We start from the raw sequence: 26885 nt of genomic DNA, 5'->3' as shown, positions 1-26885 counted from the left end.
CTGCAGTCCATGGGGTCGCAAAGAATTGGACATGGTTGAATGACTGAACTGAACTGTGTGTGTGTGTAATCATTAGGCTTTTCTGACTATAATATCATGTCTGCAAACATAATTTTACCTTTCTTTCTTTCCAGTTTGGCTGCTTTAAAAATTCTTTTTCTTGCCTAATTGTTCCAGTACTGTATTTTGTAGAAATTGTGAAAGCAGGCACCTTTGCCTTATTCCTGATCTTAGAGGAAGAGCTTTTAGTCTTTCATTGACTCTTAGCTTCACTTTGGGTTTTACATATGTGACACTTATTGTATTAAGATGATTTCCTTCTACTTCTAGTTTGTTGTGTGTTTTTGTCATGAAAGTTTGTTGAATTTTGTTAAATGCTTTTTCCTTATCAATGGAGATGGTTGTGTTTTTTTCCCCCTGTCATTCTGTTAATATTATCTATTAATTATTGATAAATTTTTACATGTTGAACCATCCTTGTATCCCAGGAGTAAATTCCATTTGGCCATGGTATTTAATCCTTTTAATATTCTGGTGAGTTTGGCTTGCTAATATTGAGGATTTTTGCATCTGTGGTCATAAGGGATATTGGTCTGTAGTTTTCTTTTTGTGTAATATTTTTGTCTTGTTTTGATATCAGGGTAATGCTGGCCTCCTAGCATGAATCAGGATGTGTTTCCTCCTCTTCAAGTTTTTGGAAAAATTGAAGAAGGACTGGTGCTCTTTAAGTGCTTGGTAGATTTCACTATCAGGGCTGTCAGATCCTGGGCTTTATACTCTCTTAGGAGATTTTTGATTAGGGAGTCAATCTCCTTATTAGTTATAGATTTATTCAGATTTTCTAAGTCTTTGTAATTTAATCATACATTTTAACTACATTAAGTCTCCAATCTGTGAGCGTGGATGTCTTTTAATTAATTTGAGATTTTAAAATTTCTTTCAACAGTGTTTTGTAGTTTTTAGACTAGCTCTTGTTTAATTTATCCTAAACTATTTAATACTTTTCGATGGTGTCGTGAATATTCTTCTCTTAATTTCATTTTCATGTTATTTATTACTGGTTTATGGAAATACAGTTGAAATTTGTATATTCTTTTATCCTGCAATTTTGCTGAACTCTTTTTATCATTGCTAACAGTTTTTGGTGGGTTTCTTAGCATTTTTCTGTATATGTAATTATGTCATCAGTTAGTAGAGGTTACTTCCTTTCCATCTAATGCTTTTTCTTTTTCTTGTTAAATTGCCCTGACTAGAGCATCCAGTGCAGTGTTGAATAAATACTATGAGAGTGGGCCTTTTCATTTTATTCTGCTATTATGGGAAAGGCATTCAGTCTTTAACCATTAAGTATGATGTTTGTTGCAGATTTTTCACATCGCTTTAATAAAAGCTTAAGGAAGTCCCCTTGTATTCCTTGTTGATTATTTTTATCAGGAAGGGGTATTTGGCATGTTCTTTCAACATATTACTGAGTTGGAAATTGAATTTTGTGAAATGCTTTTTCTGCGTTTATTGAGATATCCTGTGGTTTTTGTTCTTCATTCTGTTAGTATGGTGGGGATATATTTATTGGATTCAAATATATTAAATCAACTTGCATTCCTATGGTAAATCTCACATGGTTAGGGAGTACAGTTCTTTTCATATCTTGCTGGGCTTTTCAGTTTATTAGTTTTTTGTTGAGGACTTTTGTCTCTGTATTCATGAGTGATACTGGTTTTTGATTTTTGTTTTCTTTTGAGTCTGTCTGATTTTGGTATCAGGATGATACTGGCCTAATAGTTGGATGTACTCTTCTATTTTCTATTACTTTGAAGAGTGTATTGTGGGAAGCATTGTTAATTTTTTCAGTGAGGTAGAATTCACCAGGAATCCAGTTTACCCTCATCTTTTCTTTATGTATAATTTCCTGATTACTAATTTAATCTCTTCCCTTGTCATTGGTTAATTCATATTTAAAATTTTTTTCTTGCACCAGTTTTGATAGTTTGTGTCTTTCTAGAAATTTGTCCACTTCATCAAGATAATCTAATGTATTGACATATAGTTGTTCATAGTATTCCCTTACAATCTGTTTTATTTTTATAAGGTCAGTAGTAATGTTTCTTATTTTTTTATTTCAATAATTTTAGTCTTGTTATTGTACATTTTGACTAAACATTTGTCAGTCTTGTTGATCTTGTTAATGAATCAGCTCTTAATCTAGTTGATTTTCTCTGTTGTGCTTTTAGTCTCCATTTCATATTATTTCTTCTTTTTTCTTTTTATTCTTTCAGTTTCCTTTGGGTTCAGTTTGCTCGTATATTTTCTAGTTTTTGAAGATGGAAGCTTAGGTTATTGATATAGTGTCTTCTTTTTTAGTATATATATTACAAATTTTTGTACACAAATATACAAATATATATTATAAATTTTCCTCTTATTGTTTTAGCTTCTTCCTTAAATTTTATACATTATCTTGTTTTCACTCATTTCATTATTTTTCAGTTTTTCATTTGATTTGTTCATTGATCCATTTGTTAGTTTGGAGTGTGTTGTTCAATTTCCATATGATTGTGGAAATTTTTAATAGAGGTTTAATATAATTCCATTGCAGTTAGTGGAGAAGGAAATGGCAACCCACTCCAATATTCTTGCCTGGAGAATCTCAGGGACAAAGGAGCATGGTGGGCTGCCGTCTATGGGGTGCACAGAGTTGGACACGACTAAAGTGACATCGCAGCAGCATTGCAGTTAGAGAACATATTTTGCATTTTTTTAAATTTATTAAGGTTTATTTTGTAATTGAGGCTTATAACATGTGATCTGTGCTGTAGAATGTTTCATATGCACTTGAGAAAAATTAGCATTTTCCTGTTGTTGGGTGGATAGTTCTGTCAATATGACTTAGATGTAGTTGGTTTATAGTGTTTTTCTGTATTTCCTTATTGAGCTCCTGTGCAGTTGTTTATTATTAGAAGTAGTGTATTGAAGTCTCCAGTTACTATTTTTGATTTATTTCTATCTTTGATTTTGTCAGTTTTTGTTTCCTGTGTTTCGAATCTCTGTAGCTCTGTGTATATATGTTCATAATCATTATATCTTACTGATAAGTTGACCCTTATCAATATAAAAGATTCCTTTTTTGGTTCCAGTAATGCTTTTTCTTAGTGTTAAATGCAGCATTCCATTTTAATTCTCTTGCTTCTTTTGGTATAATTTGTATTTCATTTTCTTTGTGGTTTCCTTGCAGACTGAGATTTATGTTTTTAATTTAAAAGAACTGAGTTCATATTAACACCAGTGTAATTTCCATAATATGTAAAACGTTTTCTCCAGTATAATGCCATTCCTTCCCTTCTTGATGCCACTGTTGCATACAAAGTGTATTGTTATATATTTAAGCTCATCAATAGTTTTTAACTGTTCCTTCTTTCCTTTATGTAGTTGTCCTTTAAATCAGAGAATATAGCTGCAAGTAAAAGCATATTTGTAATATCTTAAACCTTTTTTTGTGTAGTTACTGTTAACTGGTGTTCTTTATTTCTTTGTGTTTACTCTGGTTACTGTCAAGTGCTTTTTATTTCAACCGGAAGTGCATCATTTACTATTTCTTATAGGTCAGTTGGTGGTGTCTTCTCTGAGTTTTATTTAATAATGTTCTGATTTCACTTTTATTTTTGAGGCCTATTTTCCCTGGATATAGAATTCTTGGTTGACTTTTTTTTCCCCCTCATAATCTCTCTGAATATGTCATTTCCTTGCCTACTGGCCTTCATAGGATTTCTGATGAGCTGTTAATCTTACTGAAGATCCCTTGTATATGATTTTTGTTTTCTTACTGCTTTTGCGGTTCTTCTTTTTTTCTTTGGGCACATTGACTATGATGTGTATAGATCTCTGAGCCTTTTTACTTTGAGTTTGGTGAGTTCTGTATGCATAATTTCTAAGAAGTACAAGCCCTGGATTACCAGGGGAAAAGAAAAGAAAAAAAAGGAAGGGTAGAAGGGGCCCTCAATTACTACAGAATCATTGCTATAACTTTACCCAGCAGTTGGAACCTCTCATCTTTGACACAATTCCCATCCCAGGCCTCCATAAACAGGGCAAGGTTTTAGGGATTTTATTAGTCTTATACCATCGATGCCATTAATAAAATCTATGACTCAGTGAAATAAATTTTATTTGGGATAGTTGGACTTTTTACTATAATTTTTTGTTTTATTCTTAAAATGGCTAGGAAGTTATTACTTTATTTTGGAGTAAATTTTTAAAGTGAATCATTAGTTCTGATATTACTTGGGAGACTTCCACTGCATTCAGAGAAGTGCATAAGTCATGTGTATATTGCTTGATGAATTATCACAAGTGTTTTTATTTGTATGTGAAAGTTTTACTTGCATGTAACTGCCACCTAGATTAGGAAGTAGATTCAGTAAATTTGAAAGTTCCATTAATTTTGAAAGCAGAGATAGGGGTCATTAACTGACAAATTTCTCTTTGAACTATAAAGAAGGAATTTCTCTATTTTGTGTGTGTGTTAGTTGCTTTATCATGTCTGACTCTGTGACCCCATGGACTGTAGCCCACCAGGCTCCTCTGTCATGGGATTTCCCAGGCAAGAATACTGAAGTAGGTTGCCATTTCTCTATTTTAAATGTACTTATATGCCATGCTATTTCAAAGAAGTGTTGCATCTTCTTGTTTTGTCATAAATGGATTTAGATTATTAATTGTATATTTGATGTAGGAGTACAGTTGGACAGAATGAGCTCAAAATTACAAGTAATCGAGCAATAAATTCAGGATTGTTTTTTGAAGATAAACCAAAGCCTTCAAAACAGTCACTTCAGTCTTACCAGGAAGCTTTGCAGCAGCAGGTATCCATTCATTTTTTTCATTTGTTCATTCATGTAATGTTAAACATCTTATGTGTTAGTACAGTGGCCCTTTAAAACTCTGAATGTGGCTGAGGAGAAAGAATTCCATTTATTTATCATTAAATGTGATAAAGTTTGATATAGACAGGCTGGAATGCATGGGATAGGGAGAGTAATTGCCTTGGCTTTTAGGACGGCTTCACATGGTTGATGACTTTTGAGTTGCATGTTATACAGTGAATAAATATGAAATTCCTGGTGTATTTAGGAAATGGAATTGGGGCTGGAGAAGGGGCTGGAGTGTTAGATTATACTGGATTGTGGAAGATAGCAAGTAAGGGGTTTTCAATTTCATCTTGTTATCTATCGACAGCCAAAGGGAGGAAATCTTAAGCCAAAGGGTGAAAGAAATATTATAATTGATGTGAGCAGATGTGGCTTTTAGGAAGATATCTGCTTGTGATGTGGACAGTTGGGAAGGAGCTGTGCTAGAGAAACTATTAGGTAGTCTAACCAGGAAGTGACAAGGTCCTGTACCAGCTGGGGAAGACGGACAGGACATCGGAAGAGACAGTCCTGGGGTTGCATTAATAGGACCTAAATTTAGGGACTGAGGAAAGAACAGGGCTGTAGGATGATTCTGAGTGTTGTAATCTAAGAGGAGGATGAAGCTCTGAACTCTTAAGGATAGGGAAAACAGAGGTAGAACACTTAGGGAGGAGGATGACATTCTGTTGTGGTTTGTAATATTTGGAGAGAGTTTACTTAGGAATAACTGTATCAAATATGTGGATTTTGGGGGGAATAGTTATATCTTCTCCAGAGAGGTCCCTGGAACTCTAGGTATATATATTCACCTGAGTTACCCTTCTACAAAATTCCACTGGATTTCTTCTAAAGCTCAGATTTTTGTTCTGTTTTCTACATTGGGCAACCTTCTTGAAAAGTGGGCTTTTTTAAAATTACAGAATTACCAACATATTTTTTTGTGTTAGGAATCTACAAACAAGAGACTGTATTGATCTGTTTTCAAATGAGCGTATTAAAAACACCACTGCAGAACCAGATTTCCTAACCCTAAATATTTTATATGTGATGACTTCCTTGACCTTTCTGGAGTAGTTACTTAAATTTGCCTTGCATATGGTAATGATTTTAAAAGTAACTTTCCAAAATGTAGATCTTTATTCATTGCCTATTTATATGTCTTTAAAGACCAACCCTATGCTTACACTTGGTGATGATAAGATCATTTTATGTGCTTTCATAAAGTGTAGTTAAATAGCCTGGCATTCTCTAGAGAGCTTTGAACCTTCAGTATCTTTGAACTTTGGGAATGGAGTTTGCCCAAGGTAGAGTAGGTCTGGTGATGGGTAGGGAGTAGTTGGCCAAGGTCTCAGAGATGTGGTGAGTAGTCTGTGACTGGCCAGGTACCATGAAAGGGTAGATGAAGAAAATGAAGGTAGGGAGAGCCTGTTGGACCCCATGAAAATGGTGAGGTTAGGGAGAGAATAGCTCAGGTAGAAGCTGGGGGTTGGGAAAATGAAGTTGCTTCAGTCCAAGTGGCACCAGTGGCTGGAAGGGGCTAAGTGACAGGATGAGGGAGCAGCAGCTGTGTGTTCCAGCTACCGAAGTGTTTTTTAGTTGCTTTTACATATATTTGTGATATTAAATTTATAATAAAGTATACTGGGAAAAAGCCTAGTTTTCTAATAAGAAAAATAAAATAAACTTTGATCTTAAAACTAAATTTTTGTATCAGAATACTTGTTAGCAGTTATTAGTTATTATAAATGTTTCTTAATGTTGTTAAGATTCAAGAAAGACAAGAAAGAAGAAAGAAAGAACGTGAAGAAAAAGAAGTATATGAAGCCAAATTAGAAGCTGAAATGAGAAGTTATAACCCCTGGGGGAAAGGTGGAGGTGGTGCTCCTCTGAGAGATGACAAAGGAAATCTGATAAGTATGTTATTTCTATTCATTTTTAAAGAATATTTTATTTATTTGACTGCATCACGTCTTAGTTGCAGCATGTGGGATCCAGTACCCTGATCAGGGGTTGAACCTGGCCCCCTGCAGTGGGAGCACAGAGTCCTAGCCACTGAACAACCAGGGAAGTCCCTGATTTGTTGTTTTTAAAAGAAACTAAGTTTAACTTTTTAAGAATGGGGAGTAGAAAGAAGTGGGAATCATAGTCTGTAAGGAAAGGTCTCTTTTTATACAGCTTGATGCAGAAGAGGTATTTTGATAGTAAACATGATAGCATGTTAAAAAGCCTGTCTTCATTTATTATTACTACAAATTTTTCACCCTCAAATGATAATAACTCAATTGCAGAGAAAAGTTTATGTTAGTTAGCAAGTTTTTACCCAAACTAGTAGTTCAAATTTTTTAAACTTTTCTAGTAAAAATAATAAAATCTGTATTGCAATATTTTTAAACTAATAAGGTGTCTTAAGTGATCTGATGTAGTTGTGGAATGTTATGTGTAATTCATGTATGCCATATGCTCACACAATGCAGGAACTCCTGACAAAAACCTGGCCTCAGAAGTGTTTGGCAGATTGCAGAATTATATTGATTTATCTTTTAATTATGTATTCTTAAAAATGTTTCATCTAGAAATCACACAATGGGCACTTTGAAAAGAGACTCTTTGCAACTTGTTATATATGTTGGGATGGTCTTCAGTTAGCTTAGAATAAAAGCAGAGAAAGATAATGTGTTCTTAAAAATCATTTAATCAGAAGTGGGAAATGAATAATTAGAAAACCCATTAGAGTGATACAAAGTAAATTTGATGTTCTTCAGGTTTATGCTTTGTTGTAGGGATAACTGAGTGACGCAGTCAGAGATATTGGGGGTTATTGAGTTACTAGAGTTCTTAATGGCTATGCCTTTGATTCTCTGTTAAGATGGCTTTTTAAAAAAGATATATTTGAGGCTCACTTAGATTAATGAGGTAACTCTTTTCTTCTCCAATGGATTTATTCCTTTCCTATATTCACCTCATACTTTCTTCACAATTTTGACGGTTAGAACTCTTATTCTGTTTATAAATAAGATGATATTAGGTGATCCATGGTTAACATTTCTAATGTTTGAAGTTAAATGTTTATTTGAATATATATTAAAATATATATATATATTACTGGAAAAAATATATTACTGGTTTTCCATTTATGGATGGTACTGTAACATTTCCTTTGAAAGTAAAGGCATTTAAACGAAAAGTGGTCTAACAAAGAACTCCCATTTCTCACAGGCTTAAGGCAGTGTAAGTCACTTCTCACTTAAACTGCATTCCGATGCTGTTTGAGTGTTTCTCCTCCAAGGTGACTTGGGAATCTGCCTCTTCCAGTGTCACTCTTACCATTTTGGAGTCTTTCATTTCTAGCTGCACAGACGTGGTCCAGAGGATGGGAGAACAAGTTGAGAATTTTGATGGGGCCTGACCTAAAGGTGGAGAAATAGCACTTTTGTCTTTGTTTAGTTGTTCAAACCTAGTTATAAGGTTCTAAAGTAACTTCTTGGGAGGCTGGAAGGGTTTCTTTATACCCAGGCGGAGGACATAAAATTGGTAACCATCTACCCAGTCTTTGCTGTAATAAGTTTAAATTATGAATCGATAGAAGCATAATAGTTACCATGAAGGAAGTGCTTATATAACAGTAACTTTGGGAAACACTGGAATAATTTCCTAGAAGTTTCCAGCTTGCCTCAAAGATTATTTCCAGTTCAGACAATATAATTATAGTGTCCTATATGTGTTTAATTGGTGGAAGTGAGTAGGATAAGTGTTTGTTATTGAATTATAGTATATTGTTTTAGAATTGCTTGACCTAACAGGGATGGAGCAAACCTTTCTGAAGTTTTTGTTTTTAATGGTAATGTTTAGTTTGCTTATTTAATGCTCCAGTTATGCCATGAAATAAAAAAGGTGTGCTATTTTATCAAATGCAGTGGAACTCTTTTTTAATGATATTTTCAAAGCAAGTAAACTTGAGAGTGTTTTGTATTTAGCTGTTAAATATTTGAGAGAAAGAAAGGGAACCTAATTTTCCTATTATATTCCCAATATGTAGTAAAAATCAGTGTTTTCCTTTACTTCATGAGATGGCCAAGACCGTATAACAGGGATTATGTTGGATGACTTTAATTCAGCTGCTGGCTTTTCTAATTACTCCTGTTTCATCTTTCATCTTTTATTACAAAGAAATTAAAGAAATTGAATGTTCACCGTATTCTTAGCTCTCAGAAAGATCTCTTTGTAAGGTAGTTATTAATAAAATATCAAAATCTGTTACGCATACAATTTTAACATAGTGTCAACCCTTTGAGAGTAAGTACCTCTCATTTTGATTATTTGTAATACATTTAACTTCTGTTGCCATTCTCAGTTCTTTTTTAAAGTTACCATAAAGAAAAAACCGAGTATATTCTACGGTGAGTGAATGGATAAACTGTGGTACATTCATATGATGGGATGCTACTTAGCAGATAAAGAATGAACTGTTGATTCACAGAACAATTTGGGAGACTCCAAAGAGAAGACCTAAGGGAAAGAAGCCCTTTTACATACACATATATTCTCAAAATAACAGAACTGTAGAAGTGGAAAACAAATCACTGGTACCAAGATTATGGCTGAGGACAGGGAGTAACTATGATGGAATTTTTGGGGGTGATGGGACTGTTCCCATTCCTGATTATGGTGATGCTACTTGACTCTGTATTAAAAATTTTTTAAATTGTACACCAAGAGAAAAAGTAAAAAAAAAAAAAAAAATTAAAAATACTTAACCAGTTTGAAAGATAGCAAAAATATCTCATAGTTCTAATTGATTAATAGCAAGATTGCTTCATGTATATTTGATTAGGTATTTAAATTTTTCAATGTATTATATATGCCCCAGTTAGATTTATGTTTGTTTTTATGTGATTTATTGAGAGACAATTTGCATATGATAGAATTCACCATTTTAATATGTCAGTCAGGGCTGTAAGTCGTTCAAAGGCTTGATTGGGACTGGAGAGTCTGTTTTCTCTGTGGCTCCCTCACATGACTCAGGAGGCCTCAGTTCCTTGCTGTGTGGACTTCCCCTTAGAGCTCCTTTGAGTGTTCCTTATGGAATGGTAGCTGGCTTTCTTCAAAGTGAGTGAACCAATAGATCTAGCAAGGTGGAAACATAGTGTCTTTTATGAAGTAGCGTCAAAAGTTTTATACTGTCATTGTGCAGAATCCTTTTCATAAGAAGTAATCCACACTCCAGAGGAGGGGAATAGAGCTCCATCTTTTAAGAAATGTTTATATAAAAAAACCTTATGAATATATTTAAAAACTCCACTCCACATGATATTTTTTCATTAGGAATACTAATGATGTTGGGTAGATTTCACTGTGACTAGTTTTTTTTTTTTTTTTTTTTTTTTAATTTTATTTTATTAGTTGGAGGCCAATTACTTCACAACATTTCAGTGGGTTTTGTCATACATTGACACGAATCAGCTATTGAGTTACACGTATTCCCCATCCCGATCCCCCCTCCCACCTCCCTCTCCACCCGACTCCTCTGGGTCCTCCCAGTGCACCAGGCCCGAGCACTCGTCTCATGCATCCCACCTGGGCTAGTGATCTGATTCACCATAGATAATATACATGCTGTTCTTTTGAAACATCCCACCCTCACCTTCTCCCACAGAGTTCAAAAGTCTGTTCTGTACTTCTGTGTTTCTTTTTCTGTTTTGCATATAGGGTTATCGTTACCATCTTTCTAAATTCCGTATATATGTGTTAGTATGCTGTAATGTTCTTTATCTTTCTGGCTTACTTCACTCTGTATAATGGGCTCCAGTTTCGTCCATCTCATTAGAACTGATTCAAATGAATTCTTTTTAACGGCTGAGTAATATTCCATGGTGTATATGTACCACAGCTTCCTTATCCATTCATCTGGTGATGGGCATCTAGGTTGCTTCCATGTCCTGGCTATTATAAACAGTGCTGCGATGAACATTGGGGTGCACGTGTCTCTTTCAGATCTGGTTTCCTCGGTGTGTATGCCCAGAAGTGGTATTGCTGGGTCATATGGCAGTTCTATTTCCAGTTTTTTAAGAAATCTCCACACTGTTTTCCATAGTGGCTGTACTAGTTTGCATTCCCACCAACAGTGTAAGAGGGTTCCCTTTTCTCCACACCCTCTCCAGCATTTATTGCTTGTAGACTTTTGGATAGCAGCCATCCTGACTGGCATGTAATGGTATCTCATTGTGGTTTTGATTTGCATTTCTCTAATAATGAGTGATGTTGAGCATCTTTTCGTGTGTTTGTTAGCCATCTGTATGTCTTCTTTGGAGAAATGTCTGTTTAGTTCTTTGGCCCATTTTTTGATTGGGTCATTTATTTTTCTGGAATTGAGCTTCAGGAGTTGCTTGTATATTTTTGAGATTAATCCTTTGTCTGTTTCTTCATTTGCTATTATTTTCTCCCAATCTGAGGGCTGTCTTTTCACCTTACTTATAGTTTCCTTTGTAGTGCAAAAGCTTTTAAGTTTCATTAGGTCCCATTTGTTTAGTTTTGCTTTTATTTCCAATATTCTGGGAGGTGGGTCATAGAGGATCCTGCTGAGATTTATGTCAGAGAGTGTTTTGCCTATGTTCTCCTCTAGGAGTTTTATAGTTTCTGGTCTTACATTTAGATCTTTAATCCATTTTGAGTTTATTTTTGTGTATGGTGTTAGAAAGTGTTCTAGTTTCATTCTTTTACAAGTGGTTGACCAGTTTTCCCAGCACCACTTGTTAAAGAGGTTGTCTTTTTTCCATTGTATATCCTTGCCTCCTTTGTCAAACATAAGGTGTCCATAGGTTCGTGGATTTATCTGTGGGCTTTCTATTCTGTTCCATTGATCTATATTTCTGTCTTTGTGCCAGTACCATACTGTCTTGATGACTGTGGCTTTGTAGTAGAGTCTGAAGTCAGGGAGGGTGATTCCTCCAGTTCCATTCTTCTTTCTCAAGATTACTTTGGCTATTCGTGGTTTTCTGTATTTCCATACAAATTGTGAAATTATTTGTTCTAGTTCTGTGAAAAATACCGTTGGTAGCTTGATAGGGATTGCATTGAATCTATAGATTGCTTTGGGTAGAATAGCCATTTTGACAATATTGATTCTTCCAATCCATGAACACGGTATGTTTCTCCATCTGTTTGTGTCCTCTTTGATTTCTTTCATCAGTGTTTTATAGTTTTCTATGTACAGGTCTTTTGTTTCTTTAGGTAGATATACTCCTAAGTATTTTATTCTTTTTGTTGCAATGGTGAATGGTATTGTTTCCTTAATTTCTCTTTCTGTTTTCTCATTGTTAGTGTATAGAAATGCAAGGGATTTCTGTGTATTAATTTTATATCCTGCAACTTTACTATATTCGTTGATTAGCTCTAGTAATTTTCTGGTAGAGTCTTTAGGGTTTGCTATGTAGAGGATCATGTCATCTGCAAACAGCGAGAGTTTCACTTCTTCTTTTCCTATCTGGATTCCTTTTACTTCTTTTTCTGCTCTGATTGCTGTGGCCAAAACTTCCAAGACTATGTTGAATAGTAGTGGTGAGAGTGGGCACCCCTGTCTTGTTCCTGATTTCAGGGGAAATGCTTTCAATTTTTCACCATTGAGGGTGATGCTTGCTGTGGGTTTGTCATATATAGCTTTTATTATGTTGAGGTATGTTCCCTCTATTCCTGCTTTCTGGAGAGTTTTAATCATAAATGGGTGTTGAATTTTGTCAAAGGCTTTCTCTGCATCTATTGAGATAATCATATGGTTTTTATCTTTCAATTTGTTAATGTGGTGTATTACATTGATTGACTTGCGGATATTAAAGAATCCTTGCATTCCTGGGATAAAGCCCACTTGGTCATGGTGTATGATTTTTTTAATATGTTGTTGGATTCTGTTTGCTAGAATTTTGTTAAGGATTTTTGCATCTATGTTCATCAGTGATATTGGCCTGTAGTTTTCTTTTTTTGTGGCATCTTTGTCTGGTTTTGGAATTAGGGTGATGGTGGCCTCATAGAATGAGTTTGGAAGCTTACCTTCTTCTGCAATTTTCTGGAAGAGTTTGAGTAAGATAGGTGTTAGCTCTTCTCTAAATTTTTGGTAGAATTCAGCTGTGAAGCCATCTGGTCCTGGGCTTTTGTTTCCTGGAAGATTTTTGATTACAGTTTCGATTTCCTTGCTTGTGATGGTTCTGTTAAGATCTTCTGTTTCTTCCTGGTTCAGTTTTGGGAAGTTATACTTTTCTAAGAATTTGTCCATTTCATCCAAGTTGTCCATTTTATTGGCATAGAGCTGCTGGTAGTAGTCTCTTATGATCCTTTGTATTTCAGTGTTGTCTGTTGTGATCTCACCCTTTTCATTTCTTATTTTGTTAATTTGGTTCTTCTCTCTTTGTTTCTTAATGAGTCTTGCTAATGGTTTGTCAATTTTGTTTATTTTTTCAAAAAACCAGCTTTTAGCTTTGTTGATTTTTGCTATGGTCTCTTTAGTTTCTTTTGCATTTATTTCTGCCCTAATTTTTAAGATTTCTTTCCTTCTGCTGACCCTGGGGTTCTTCATTTCTTCCTTCTCTAACTGCTTTAGGTGTAGAGTTAGGTTATTTATTTGGCTTTTTTCTTGTTTCTTGATGTAAGCCTATAATGCTATGAACCTTCCCCTTAGCACTGCTTTTACAGTGTCCCATAGGTTTTGGGTTGTTGTGTTTTCATTTTCATTCATTTCTATGCATATTTTGATTTCTTTTTTGATTTCTTCTATGATTTGTTGGTTATTCAGAAGCGTGTTATTTAGCCTCCATATGTTTGAATTTTTAACAATTTTTTTCCTGGAATTGAGATCTAATCTTACTGCACTGTGATTAGAAAAGATGACTGGAATGATTTCAATTTTTCTGAATTTTCCAAGACCAGATTTATGGCCCAGGATGTGATCTATTCTGGAGAAGGTTCCGTGTGCACTTGAGAAAAAGGTGAAATTGATTGTTTTGGGGTGAAATGTCCTATAGATATCAATTAGGTCTAGCTGGTCCATTGTATCATTTAAGGTTTGTGTTTCCTTGTTGATTTTCTGTTTAGTTGATCTATCCATAGTTGTGAGTGGGGTATTAAAGTCTCCCACTATTATTGTGTTGCTATTAATTTCCTCTTTCATACTCATTAGCGTTTGCCGTACATATTGCGGTGCTCCTATGTTGGGTGCATATATGTTTATAATTGTTATATCTTCTTCTTGGATTGATCCTTTGATCATTATGTAGTGTCCTTCTTTGTCTCTCTTCACATCCTTTATTTGAAAGTCTATTTTATCTGATATGAGTATTGCGACTCCTGCTTTCTTTTGGTCTCCATTTGCGTGAAATATTTTTTTCCAGCCCTTCACTTTTAGTCTGTATGTGTCTCTGGTTTTGAGGTGGGTCTCTTGTAGGCAGCATATATAGGGGTCTTGTTTTTGTATCCATTCAGCCAATCTTTGTCTTTTGGTTGGGGCATTCAACCCATTTACATTTAAGGTAATTATTGATAGGTGTGGTCCCGTTGCCATTTACTTTGTTGTTTTGGGTTCACGTTTATACAACCTTTCTGCATTTCCTGTCTAGAGAAGATCCTTTAGCATTTGTTGAAGAGCTGGTTTGGTGGTGCTGAATTCTCTCAGCTTTTGCTTGTCTGTAAAGCTTTTGAATTCTCCTTCATATCTGAATGAGATCCTTGCTGGGTACAGTAATCTAGGTTGTAGATTATTCTCTTTCATTACTTTCATTAAGTCCTGCCATTCCCTTCTGGCCTGGAGGGTTTCTATTGATAGATCAGCTGTTATCCTTATGGGAATCCCTTTGTGTGTTATTTGTTGTTTCTCCCTTGCTGCTTTTAGTATTTGTTCTTTGTGTTTGATCTTTGTTAATTTGATTACTATGTGTCTTGGAGTGTTTCGCCTTGGGTTTATCCTGTTTGGGACTCTCTGGGTTTCTTGGACTTGGGTGGCTATTTCCTTCCCCATTTTAGGGAAGTTTTCAGCTATTATCTCCTCAAGTATTTTCTCGTGGCCTTTCTTTTTGTCTTCTTCTTCTGGGACTCCTATGATTCGAATGTTGGGGCGTTTCACATTGTCCCAGAGGTCCCTGAGGTTGTCCTAGAGGGAGGAGCCAAGATGGCGGAGGAGTAGGACGGGGAGACCACTTTCTCTCCTAGAAATTCATCAAAAGAATAACTGTACGCAGAGCAAACTTCACAAAACAACTTCTGATCGCTAGCAGAGGTCACCAGGCGCCCAGAAAAGCAGCCCATTGTCTTCGAAAGGAGGTAGGACAAAATATAAAAGATAAAAAGTGAGACAAAAGAGCTAAGGACGGAGATCCGTCCCGGGAAGGGTCTTAATAGAGGACGTTCCCAGACACTGGGGAACCCTCGACCTGGCGGGCCTGGGAGAAGTGTTTGAATCTCAGAGGGCAACCTGACTGGGAGAGAAACAATAATAAAACCCACAGATTACGAGACTGTGACTAGTTTTGAATTGCTACTATTTGTTCTATATTTAGATAGTCAAAGTTCTAAGGTAACTACATATAAATATGGTTTTTATGGATTGTCAAAAAATATACACTCTTCAAGTTCCCTACTAATTTTGAATTTATTTTGTAACATTTTTGAAAAAATTTCTTACAAGTTTTGATAATCTTGTTTCTGTTTTCAGGGTACCAAGATACTGTTTAATTATTCCAGTTCTGGTCCTGTTGGTTCTCTTCATTTCCTTAGTTTAAGAAAATGTATTAAGCATATTAATTATAGAAATATGTTTATTGAAATAAATGGCTTATTTTTTCCCTCTCAGCTGATTTGAATAGGATGCACAGACAAAATATAGATGCCTACCATAACCCAGATGCAAGAACATATGAAGATAAAAGGGCTGTTGTATCTCTAGACCAAAATTTAGCCACTTCAAATGCTGAGAACCAAGAAGATGCTTCAAATAAAAACTCAGGTTTTTAATCATATATATGTGTATATATATATGTATATTTTTTTTTTTTTAACATTTCTAAAGTTGTTCAGTAGCATTTCTCTTCTGTTCTCCAACAAAGTTCTTATTAAGATTTTGAGAAGTTGGTTATTCTGAATCAGAAAGCATAGCACATTATTTATGCTATTTACAATAACTTTTCTATGTAGGTATTTTGAAAAAATGAATAAAATATATTTTGCTCCTTAATATTATGCTGTGTATTTCTTCTCAGCTTTTTTAGTTCTTTTATATACTTTAGCTGCTGCTAACAAACAGCTTCATTTTGCTAGTGGGAAGGACATTTCTTAAAATCAAATAGTTTTTTTTTTTTTTAACCCATATAGAGTTTGGTTCTTACACCCATAAGAATTAGTTTAAATTAGTGAGAACATACCAGATGTTGTATGATAAATTATACAGTGAAATTCATTTTTTGTTTGTTTTATAAACATTTGCCCTCCCTTATAAGCCACAGTGTACAAAGAAGTAAATAATTTACTTTGACTTCTGGTCACATCTCCCTTTCATAGGCATATACCTTTGGTTTGGTATTAAACAGGGTCCTTTAATTAAAGATTCTGTAAATTGAAGATTATTCAGTATCTTTATGACTTGCCAGAAAAATTTGTAATCATCTTTCTTTATCAAGTATATGTGAAAATATGTTACATATTTAGAATTCAAGTGAAGTTTAAAGAACATACCACCTTATACTGTATTTTGATGCCTATAAAAATAACCATTTATTTACAGCAAATTGAATTATTAAGGACTCAGAATGAGAGCCAAATTAATAATTTCATCAAAAATTCTACTTTTAGTAGTCCAAAAATCAAAACTAGATTCACTGTGTAAAAATCTACTGTGGATCAAAGTAGGAAAGTATTTTCTTATAATTAGAGATTAAACAGTGATACAGGCTGTTTACGGAAACAACCTACAGTATATCTCTCGAGGTGTTCCAAAAGGCTGCAGAAATTAGTGCTACCATCAAAGGCTTGAAAGATGCAAGGCTAGTAATTCAAATCATAGCTCATCATTTAGTCTACCTGTTTGGCCAATAAGTCATATGTATTAAACATTAAAAAATTTTTTTTAAAAGACAGTATGATCAGGGATATTTTGAAAGGACTTTTTAATACAGTGTTCTTGTCTAAAATTAAAATTTTTGAGAAAGCACAGAGCGTTTACTGTAAATAAATGGGTAATGTGACCAAAAGTCAAAGTAAACTTATTTTGTTTATTTCTTTGTACATCATAACACCTTTTCATTTTATTTTCGAGAATTTTGCTTCTTTCTGATTACCATTATTTTTCTCTTCATTGGCTGCTGCTTCTGGAGTAGTCTGTATTGAGATCAGTGGTACAGACCCCTTCTCTACTCCTCTCTTCCACCCCCTGTATTGTTTGTACATAGTTCCTTCTTAGCTTAGAACTTTTGTCTGTCATAGTAATAACACGTCAGGCATCTAGCTTTGCTTACCAAGCAAAAACACAGGAAAAATAGAAAGTTTCCATGAAGTTTCCCCCAAAAGAGTACAACCTTGATGATTGAATATGCACAGCAGAATTTGTCATCTATTTTTTTATTGTATCTAACACAAGGGTTTTGCTGCTAATGTTGATGCTCTAGTTTAAGAAATCATAAAATGTTTAAATTCCCCATTTTTGTGCATTGAAATTCCCTCAATTAACTTTCATTTCCTAAGAATTAATCTAAAATAGACTTTCTGAATGCAAAAAATCTATTGAGAATCACCTAATTTGTTGCTGTGCCATCATATATGTGTAGGAGTGTATGTATATGTGTGTGTATATTTATATACATGTGTGCACACATACAACATGCATATGTGACATGTAGTATTTTAAAGGCCTTAAGGGAGCTCAAATATGCCTGGAAGTTGAATATCTAAATATATACTTGAGATTCACTATCCTCTAATATTTTGCCTTCATTAGACCTGTTTTAAAAGCTCTTCTTCATGTTTGTTGTTTTTCTTTTACTTTATGGTTTTTGGATGAAAAATCATGTTTATAAAGTTCATACTACTTTGGATTAAATTTATTTTTTTGCTTATTATGATGCCTGAATGCATTTTCATTTTCTTTGTTTAGAGCATGTCTTTCCCTTTGGGTTTGTTTTTATAATGTTTTTATGTTTAAAAGAACTTATCTTGCCTGTCTCTAATAATAATTCTTCTCTAATTGCCTCAAAGGTTTAGAATTTGACAGATCTCAATGTGAAACAAATGACTCAGTTTTGTTTTGCTGATCAGTTTTTCCACCATAACCTAAGATTTTAATGTTTAGGTATTGATTTGCCTTGCTGATCTATTCAAGCATTAGTAAATTTAAATGCAAAGAAAAAGAGACCTAAATGACAGCTCAACTGCAAAGCAGTTGGCTTACAACCACTATATGAATGAGAGAAATAAATGCTTTAGATTGATGGTATAAGGAAACTAAAAAATGGTATATTTTTATATAAATATAAAATGATATAAAAAAGTTATGTGAGCCTTAAATTTGCATACAATTTTTTTCTGCATTCAAAAGACTGCTGGGGTATAATTATTTTCCAGGCTGCTTTTATAAAATAATATTTTTCCTTTCCCAGAATGTTTAGTACTATTTATAGATAACATATATATAGCATATTTTTAATCTTCAAACATATCATTAATCTGATATAATTTTTAAGTAAAAAGTATTACAGTGATTAAAAGTCATTTTAATTTTGTAAAAATTAAAAATGTTTTTAGAGTTTATTTTCTGTGTTTTAAACCATGAATAGGAATCCACTGATTTTTTTTAAAAGCAATTTTAGAAATATTTTTTATGTGTATACATAATACATTTTAATGTGTAGTTAAGCAGTATTCTTAAGAAAAGGATATTTACATCATACATAAGAACTTAAATGTGTGCTTTTTTCCCTCTGTATAAATTTTATTTTAAAGCCTTTGCTGCAGTGAGAGTTGCTTAGGTTACTAACTTTTATGTTTCCTTGATGACTTTCAGGTATAGCTATATTATGATTTTTCAACTGTGTATTAATTTTATTTTAGTATCACCATTTTCCCCCTCTCTTTTCATCTGGTCTTAAGATTCTAATCTTAGTCATCTTCCGAATTTAGCCTCTGGGCTTCCATATTTAGCGCATTTTTTCAAAATTTGAATTTATTTAGCAAAGTCTTTATTCTTTAACCTTTATGTTTTCTAAGCACTGGCTAATGGTATGTTTTTGCAAAATTTCCCTTTCAAGGTCATATGCAAACACAGAGCTCTCCTTTTGCTCGGGGAAATATTTTTAGTGAGCCTCCAACTGAACTTCAGATGAAGCAGCAGGAATTATACAAGAACTTTCTTCGTTTTCAGGTGAAATGCTTATTTGATCATTATTTCAAGGTTTCATAAAAGTTTTAATAAACTTGCAAAGATTTTATCCATAATATAAAGAATAAATTCTAAAATGTCATGCAGTTATCTAAAATATCTAATTCATATCAGATAGAAATTATTTATTTATATTATTATACTGTTTTATGTATATATGAGAAAGGAATAAGGAGACATGTTAGGTATACTAGTTGGCTTAATCTTTTTTAAATTTTGTTAAATCATTAACAAATGAAATTTACTGGAATTTCTAAAACTGAAACTCTTAAAATGTTCATATATTAGGCATAAAATGAATCTTTCTAGATGTTTATGTTAATAGAAATAGTTTTTTTCTGAATGATTTTATATTCTTGACTCAGTTGTTTAGTTTGTAGGTAAATATTAAAAATACGCTCACATTTTGTATTTATTTGCTTCATTTATATGTGTAAGCAAATTACATTTAAAGCACTAGAAATGCCCAGAGGAAGACACTTGAGCATCAGGTATTTATTAAGCAAATGGATTTATTGAACTCTCATGCTCTGTCCACCCTTGGAGTGGAGCCTGAGGTGAATGAGACAGCTGCCCATAGTAGGCTCACAATATTTTCTCTTCTTATCATCCCCCTTTCCATACCCACTTACAACCCAGTGTCAGATTAATCCTTTGGCCAGGTTAATCTTCCTTTGATATAATTTCTCATGCTTTTTTATTTAAAATCTGTCAGTAGTTTTTCTAAATAAAATGTCCATATTCCTTACTCTGACACTTAAGGCTATCCAGTCAGATCCCAGCCTCTTAAATTCTTCTTAAAGAGAGTCTGCTCAAATATGTCATCTTTCTGATCCTAATTATTACGGACTCTTAAATAAAAAGTAGTGACATAATGGATGTGATCTTAAGGATAATTGATCTGGCAATACTGTTGACGTATTTTGGGTGATTTAAAGAACTTGAAGCATGGGTCACAGACAACTAGCCAATCTAATCACAGGACCACAGTCATGTCTAACTCAATAAAACTAAGCCATGCCGTGTAGGGACACCCAGGAAGGTCGGGTCATGGTGGAGAGGTCTGACAGAATGTGGTCCACTGGAGAAGGGAATGACAAAGCACTTCAGTATTCTTGCCTTGAGAACCCCATGAACAGTATGAAAAGACAAAAAGATAGGACACTGAAAGATGAACTCCCCAGGTCGGTAGCTGCCCAGTATGCTACTGAAGATCAGTGGAGAAATAACTCCAGAAAGAATGAAGGGATGGAGCCAAAGCAAAAACAACACCCAGTTGTGGATGGGACTGGTGATAGAAGCAAGGTTCAATGCCGTAAAGAGCAGTATTGCATAGGAACCTGGAATGTTAGGTCCATGAATCAAGGCAAATTGGAAGTGGTCAAACAGGAAACGGCAAGAGTGAACATCGACATTCTAGGAATCAGAGAACTAAGATGGACTGGAATGGGTGAATTTAACTCAGATGACAATTAGATCTACTACTGTGGGCAAGAAACCCTTAGAAGAAATGGAGTAGCCATCATAGTCAACAAGAGAGTCTGAAATTCAGTACTTGGATGCAGTCTCAAAAATGACAGAATGATCTCTGTTCATTTCCAAGGCAAGCCATTCAATATCACAGTAATCCAAGTCTATGCCCTGACCAATAATGCTGAAGAAGCTGAAGTTGAACAGTTCTATGAAGACATACAAGACCTTCTAGAACTAACACCCCAAAAAGATGTTCTTTTAATTATGGGGGATTGCAATGCAAAAGTAGGAAGTCAAGAAACACCTGGAGTAACAGGCAGATTTGTCCTTGGAGTACAGAATGAAGCAGGGTAAAGGCTAATTGAGTTCTGCCAAGAGAACACACTGGTCATAGCAAACACCCTCTTCCAACAACACAGGAGAAGACTCTACACATGGACATCACCAGATGGTCAACACCAAAATCAGATCGATTATATTCTTTGCAGCCAAAGATGGAGAAGCTCTACACAGTCAGCAAAAACAAGACCGGGAGCTGACTATGGCTCAGATCATGAACTCCTTATTGCCAAATTCAGACTGAAGAAAGTGGAGGAAACCACTAGACCATTCAGGTATGACCTAAGTCAAATCCTTTACAATTATACACTGTATGTGAGAAATAGATTTAAGGGACTATATCTATTAGACTGCCTGATGAACTATGGATGGAGGTTCATGACATTGTACAGGAGACAGGGATCAAGACCATCCCCAAGAAAAAGAAATGCAAAAAAGCAAAATAACTGTCTGAGGAGACGTTACAAATAGCTGTGAAAAGCAAAGGAGAAAAGGAAAGATATACCCATCTGAATGCAGAGTTCCAAAGAATAGCAAGGAGAAATAAGAAAGCCTTCCTCAGCAATCAGTGCAAAGAAATAGAGGAAAACAACAGAATGAGAAAGACTAGAGATCTCTTCAAGAAAATTAGAGATACCAAGGGAATATTTTATGCAAAGATGGGTTCAATAAAGGACAGAAATGGTAGGGACCTAACAGAAACAGAAGATATTAAGAAGAGGTGGCAAGAATACACAGAAGAACTGTACAAAAAAGATCTTCACAACCCAGATAATCATGATGCTGTGATCACTCACCTAGAGCCAGACATCCTGGAATGTGAAGTCAAGTGGGCCTTAGGAAGCATCATTATAAACGAGGATAGTGGAGGTGATGGAATGCCAGGTGAGCCATTTCAAATCCTGAAAGATGATGCTGTGAAAGTGCTGCACTCAATATGCCAGCAAATTTGGAAAACTCAGCAGTGGCCACAGGACTAGAAAAGGTCAGTTTTCATTCTAGCCCCAAAGAAAGGCAATGCCAAAGAATGCCCGAAGTACTGCACAATTGCACTCATCTCACACGCTGGTAAAGTAGTACTTAAAATTCTCAAAGCTAGGCTTCAGCAATACGCGAAGTTCCAGATGTTCAAGCTGGTTTTAGAAAAGGCAGAGGAACCAGAGATCAAATTGTCAACATGCACTGGATCATCAAAAAAGCAAGAGAGTTCCAGAAAAACATCTATTTCTGCTTTATTGACTATGTCAAAGCCTTTGACTGTGTGGATCACAATAATCTGTGGGAAACTGTGAAAGAGATGGCAAGGGATACCAGACCACCTGACCTGTCCCTTGAGAAATCTGTATGCAGATCAGGAAGCAACAGTTAGAACTGGTTCCAACAGTTATACTGGTTCCAAGTAGGAAAAGGAGTACGTCAAGACTATATTGTCACTCTGCTTATTTAACTTCTATGCAGAGTACATCATGAGAAATTCTGGGCTGGAAGAAGCACAAGCTGGAATCAAGATTGCTGGGAGAAATATCAATAACCTCAGATATGCAGATGACACCACCACCCTTATGGCAGAAAGTGAAGAAGAACTAAAGAGCCTCTTGAGGAAAGTGAAAGAGGAGAGTGAAAAAATTGGCCTAAAGTTCAATATTCAGAAAACTAAGATCTTTTCATCCGGCCCCATCACTTCATGGCAAATAAATGGGGAAACAGTGGAAACAGTGGCTGACTTTATTTTTCTGGGCTTCAAAAACACTGCAGATGGTGATTGCAGCCATGAAATTAAAAGACTGTTACTCCTTGGAAGGAAAGTTATGACCAACCTAGACAGCGTATTAAAAAGCAGAGAAATTACTTTGCCTACAAAGGTCCATCTAGTCAAGGCTATGGTTTTTCAAGTGGTCATGTATGGATGTGAGAGTTGGATATAAAGAAAGCTGAGTGCAAAAGAATTGATGCTTTTGAACTGTCGTGTTGGAGAAGACTCTTGAGAGGCCTTTGGACTGCAAGGAGATCCTACCAGTCCATCCTAGGGGAGATCAGTCCTGGTTGTTCACTGGAAGGACTCATGTTGAAGCTGCAACTCCAATAGTTTGACCACCTGATGCGAAGAGCTGACTCATTTGAAAAGACCCTGATGCTGGGAAAAATTGAGGGCAGGAGAAGGGGACGGCAGAGGATGAGATGGTTGAATGGCATCACCGACTCAGTGGATGTGGGTTTGGGTAGACTCCGGGAGTGGTGATGGATAGTGAGGCCTGACATGCTGTGGTTCATGGGGTCGCAAAGAGTCGGACACGACTGAGTGACTAAACTGAACTGAAGTGTTGTTATTTCACTAGAGTTGTGACTGTGGAAATGGATGAAAAGGCATTTCTGAGGTTTGGCAGAATGAATACAGAATGAATTAATAGAGATTGGCAGAATGATATTGCAAGCGCAGTGTCAGAGATCCTGAGGATACTGGCCACTTGAGTTAGGTACAGCAGATTGAGGGTCCATAGAGTCACTTTTTGAACTTGTAGGACCCTCTGTTATGTTGCCAATAATGATAGCAAGTCAAAATTATATATCAATAGTTCCTGTTATACTTAGCAAGTATTAACATGGTCTAAAGTAGACAGACTTTGTTTTTTTGGGCTCCAGAATCACTGCAGATGGGACTGCAGCCATGAAATTAATAGACACTTGCTCCTTGGAAGAAAAGCTGTGACCCACCTAGATAGCATATTAAAAATCAGAGACATTACTTTGCCAACAAAAATCCATCTAGTCAAAGCTATGATTTTTCCAGTAGTCATGCATAGATGTGAGAGTTGGACCATAAAGAAAGCTGAGCACTGAAAAATTGATGCTTTTGAGCTGCGGTGTTGGTAAGACTCTTTGAGAGAGTCCCTTGGACTGCAAGGACATCCAACCAATCCGTCCTAAAGGAGATCAGTCCTGTATATTCACTGAAAGGACTGATGCTGAAACTGTAGCTCCAATACTTTGGCCACCTGATGGGAAGAACTGACTCATTCAAAAAGACCCTGATGCTGGGAAAGATTGAAGGTGGGAGAAGGGGGTGACAGAGGATGAGATAGTTAGATGGTATCACCAACTCGATGGACATGAATTTAAGCAAGCTCCGGGAGTTGTGATGGACAGGGAAGCCTGGCATGCTGCAGTCCTTGGGGTCACAAAGGGTTGGGCATGACTGACCGACTGAACTGAACTGAGGGTAGAATTTAGGGAAAAATAAATAAATCTTGCCATTTTGTAGTCTTTTATTGTTTGTAAGATAGTTCTACATATAGTCTCTTATTAAACCTCACAACTCTCTTAGGAAGGTATTACTATTTTTATTTTAAGGCCAAAAAAGGTTGAGGCTCACCTGTGGTGGCAGAGCTAGCATGTTGACCCCAAGTCTCTGGACTTTATCATACCTAGAGATTCCACACTCTGCAGTGTCTTTCTTCTGGGAAAAGACTGCTAGTAGTTTGGGAAACTTTGACTTACTAGTTTCAGAATAAGTTCAACCTTCAGTTCTCCCACCCTATAAAATGGTGGTTTATGTATTTTTCTTTTAGCAGTCTGTTAAAAACTGCTTTTCTCCCAAACAAAATTATTCCAGAGCTCCAAGAAAATGTAAAATAGCTAAATGGTATTTATTAATATCAACAATATAATGTCAGACAAAAAGAATCTCCAAACTTAAGTTTTAAAAGAAATGTTATAAAATGTTCAGATATGTGCACAAAGATGCAAAGGAAGCCTTAGCTGCTTATCTGCATAAATAAGTTTTAACACTAAAAAAGTTATACCATTAGTTTTAGTGCAGCAAAAGTCTTCATGTGCTTCAGATTTGGTGAATAATACATGCGAGTGTTTAGATGTCATTGTAAACTGTAGCTTTAAAAATAATTAACAAGTTTAATAAAATATTTGCAGGACCATTGAACTACTTTTGTATTATATGGTTTGAAAACCATTGACCTGAGCAATAACTTTTCTCTTTCTGTTGAACAGCTGTGTGGCATTTTTGTTAGAATGATATTTCTGTGGATTCATTAGGTGTGAGATCCATTTATGATTGTGACCCATTAATGGTGAAGTGACCTGCTGATTGTGATTATTCTTTTCATGGAGGAGAAAAAGGGAACTGAGTGTTAAATGTGTGGTTTTATTGTATGGTTCATGAATGATGCTTTCTTTAGGGGTGTTGTAATTGAGGAGGTGATTACATACACATCACTTAGTCCTAAATATTAGGACTATACATATCTAAAAGGGTTGTGATAAATGTTGGAAAAAGCCCTAGCATGTAAAGTTGTGGCATGGGTAAGAAGACTGTGTTCTTATAGCTCAGAAGTTTGACAGCAGTAAATACAGCAGCCTTGAGACTAGAGGAAATGCAGACAAGAACTCTTAAAGTATTGTGAATAGTCGTGATCAGTCCATACTTAAGAGGGATAAAAATTTATTGATATCCTTAAACCAGCATCATGAATCCTCAGGTACCATGTTGTCATTTTTCTCTGTCTCATTCATGGAGGATATAGACTATCTCTTAGAGTCTTCTTCCTGTCACATCTTAGATTTTGCCTTACAGTATTCGCTGAGAGTACTCAGCACTGCAGGTTTCAGGTGGCATTCAAACGAAACTTAATTATGAATCTTTGAAGCTGACATCTTCATATACCTTACATCTTGTCATTAGAAAGGAAATAAGAAAGGCTATTCTAGGGAAGAGATTTCTGCTTAAAGAATGGTTGCGAAAACATTTCCCTGCTGTTTCAGGATACTAATCACAAGGAACATTGAGACATAGTAGTAGGAGTCGTTATAGAATAATATAATCATGAATTATTAAGTATTGGACCTTCTACTTAGGAACTTTTTATGTTTTTTACATACATAGTTTCATTTCAATCTTTGAGCACTACTTTGAGATATAGACGTTAGTAACTCTTTTTACCAGATGACAAAACTGAACTAGAAAGTTTCATAAGGTCTGTGGGAGCTGGAATTTTACTTAGAGCTCTTATCATTATGTCATGTGGCCTCTCTAATACAATACAGGAAACTGAAAAATTTAGAAACTTACTTACAAAAGCAGGATATAAAGGCTGAATTCATAGGATAGCAGGGTAAATTAAGTGGTGTTCTAACTTTTCAGTAGTTTCACAAAGTAATAACTAGGTTTAATTCTTTAGATTGAAGAAAAGAAGCAAAGAGAAGAAGCAGAGCGCGAGAGATTAAGAATTGCTGAAGAAAAAGAAGAAAAACGGCTTGCAGAACAGAGAGCTCGAATCCAGCAAGAGTATGAAGAGGAGCAGGAAAAGAAAAGGGAGAAAGAGGAGGAGGTGCATTTTTCCCTACTCTCTTTTTCTGCTTAGTCTGAGAGTGAACTCCTTCCTTTGACTTGAAAAGATACTTATTACTCACAAAGGAGAACAGTCTTAAAGTACATTTAGAAAATATCAGATCAATATGCATTTGTTAGATGTTACTTTATAAAAATGAAATACTGAATTAAGAAAAGAGATAACTGATGGCTTTTTTTACAGCCAAAAAATAGTTTAGACTGACTAGCATGTTGTAATATTTTAGATGCCTAATATTTTATTGTAAGCAGACCAGTATGTCATCTGTGGGCTTCCTTGATAACTCAGCAGTAAAGAATCTGCCTGCAGTGCAGGAGACACAGGTTTGATCCCTGGGTCGAGAAGATCCCCTGTAGGAGGAAATGGCAACCCACTCCGGTATTCTTGCCTGGGAAATCCCAT

At 35.3% G+C, this 26885-nt stretch overlaps 1 protein-coding gene across 11 annotated transcripts in view; it reads left to right on the top strand.

Moving 5' to 3' along the window:
* The window catches only part of CSPP1 (centrosome and spindle pole associated protein 1), a 116847-nt gene that overhangs the window by 63830 nt on the left and 26132 nt on the right, over nt 1-26885 (top strand). For 9 of the 11 annotated variants that reach the window (XM_065903495.1, XM_065903494.1, XM_065903500.1 and 6 more), the window contains 5 exons: nt 4730-4859; nt 6674-6821; nt 15736-15888; nt 19178-19290; nt 26313-26462. In XM_065903495.1, coding sequence (XP_065759567.1) covers nt 4730-4859; nt 6674-6821; nt 15736-15888; nt 19178-19290; nt 26313-26462 — 694 coding nt within the window. The remainder of the gene's footprint in view (nt 1-4729; nt 4860-6673; nt 6822-15735; nt 15889-19177; nt 19291-26312; nt 26463-26885) is intronic. The other 2 variants (XM_065903498.1, XM_065903497.1) reach the window with 1 other exon arrangement.

Source organism: Muntiacus reevesi, chromosome 12 (genome assembly GCF_963930625.1).
Source record: "Muntiacus reevesi chromosome 12, mMunRee1.1, whole genome shotgun sequence".
Taxonomy (NCBI): domain Eukaryota; kingdom Metazoa; phylum Chordata; class Mammalia; order Artiodactyla; family Cervidae; genus Muntiacus; species Muntiacus reevesi.
The sequence above is the reverse complement of the archived record's forward strand: the minus strand, read 5'-3'. Positions and strand labels throughout refer to the sequence as shown.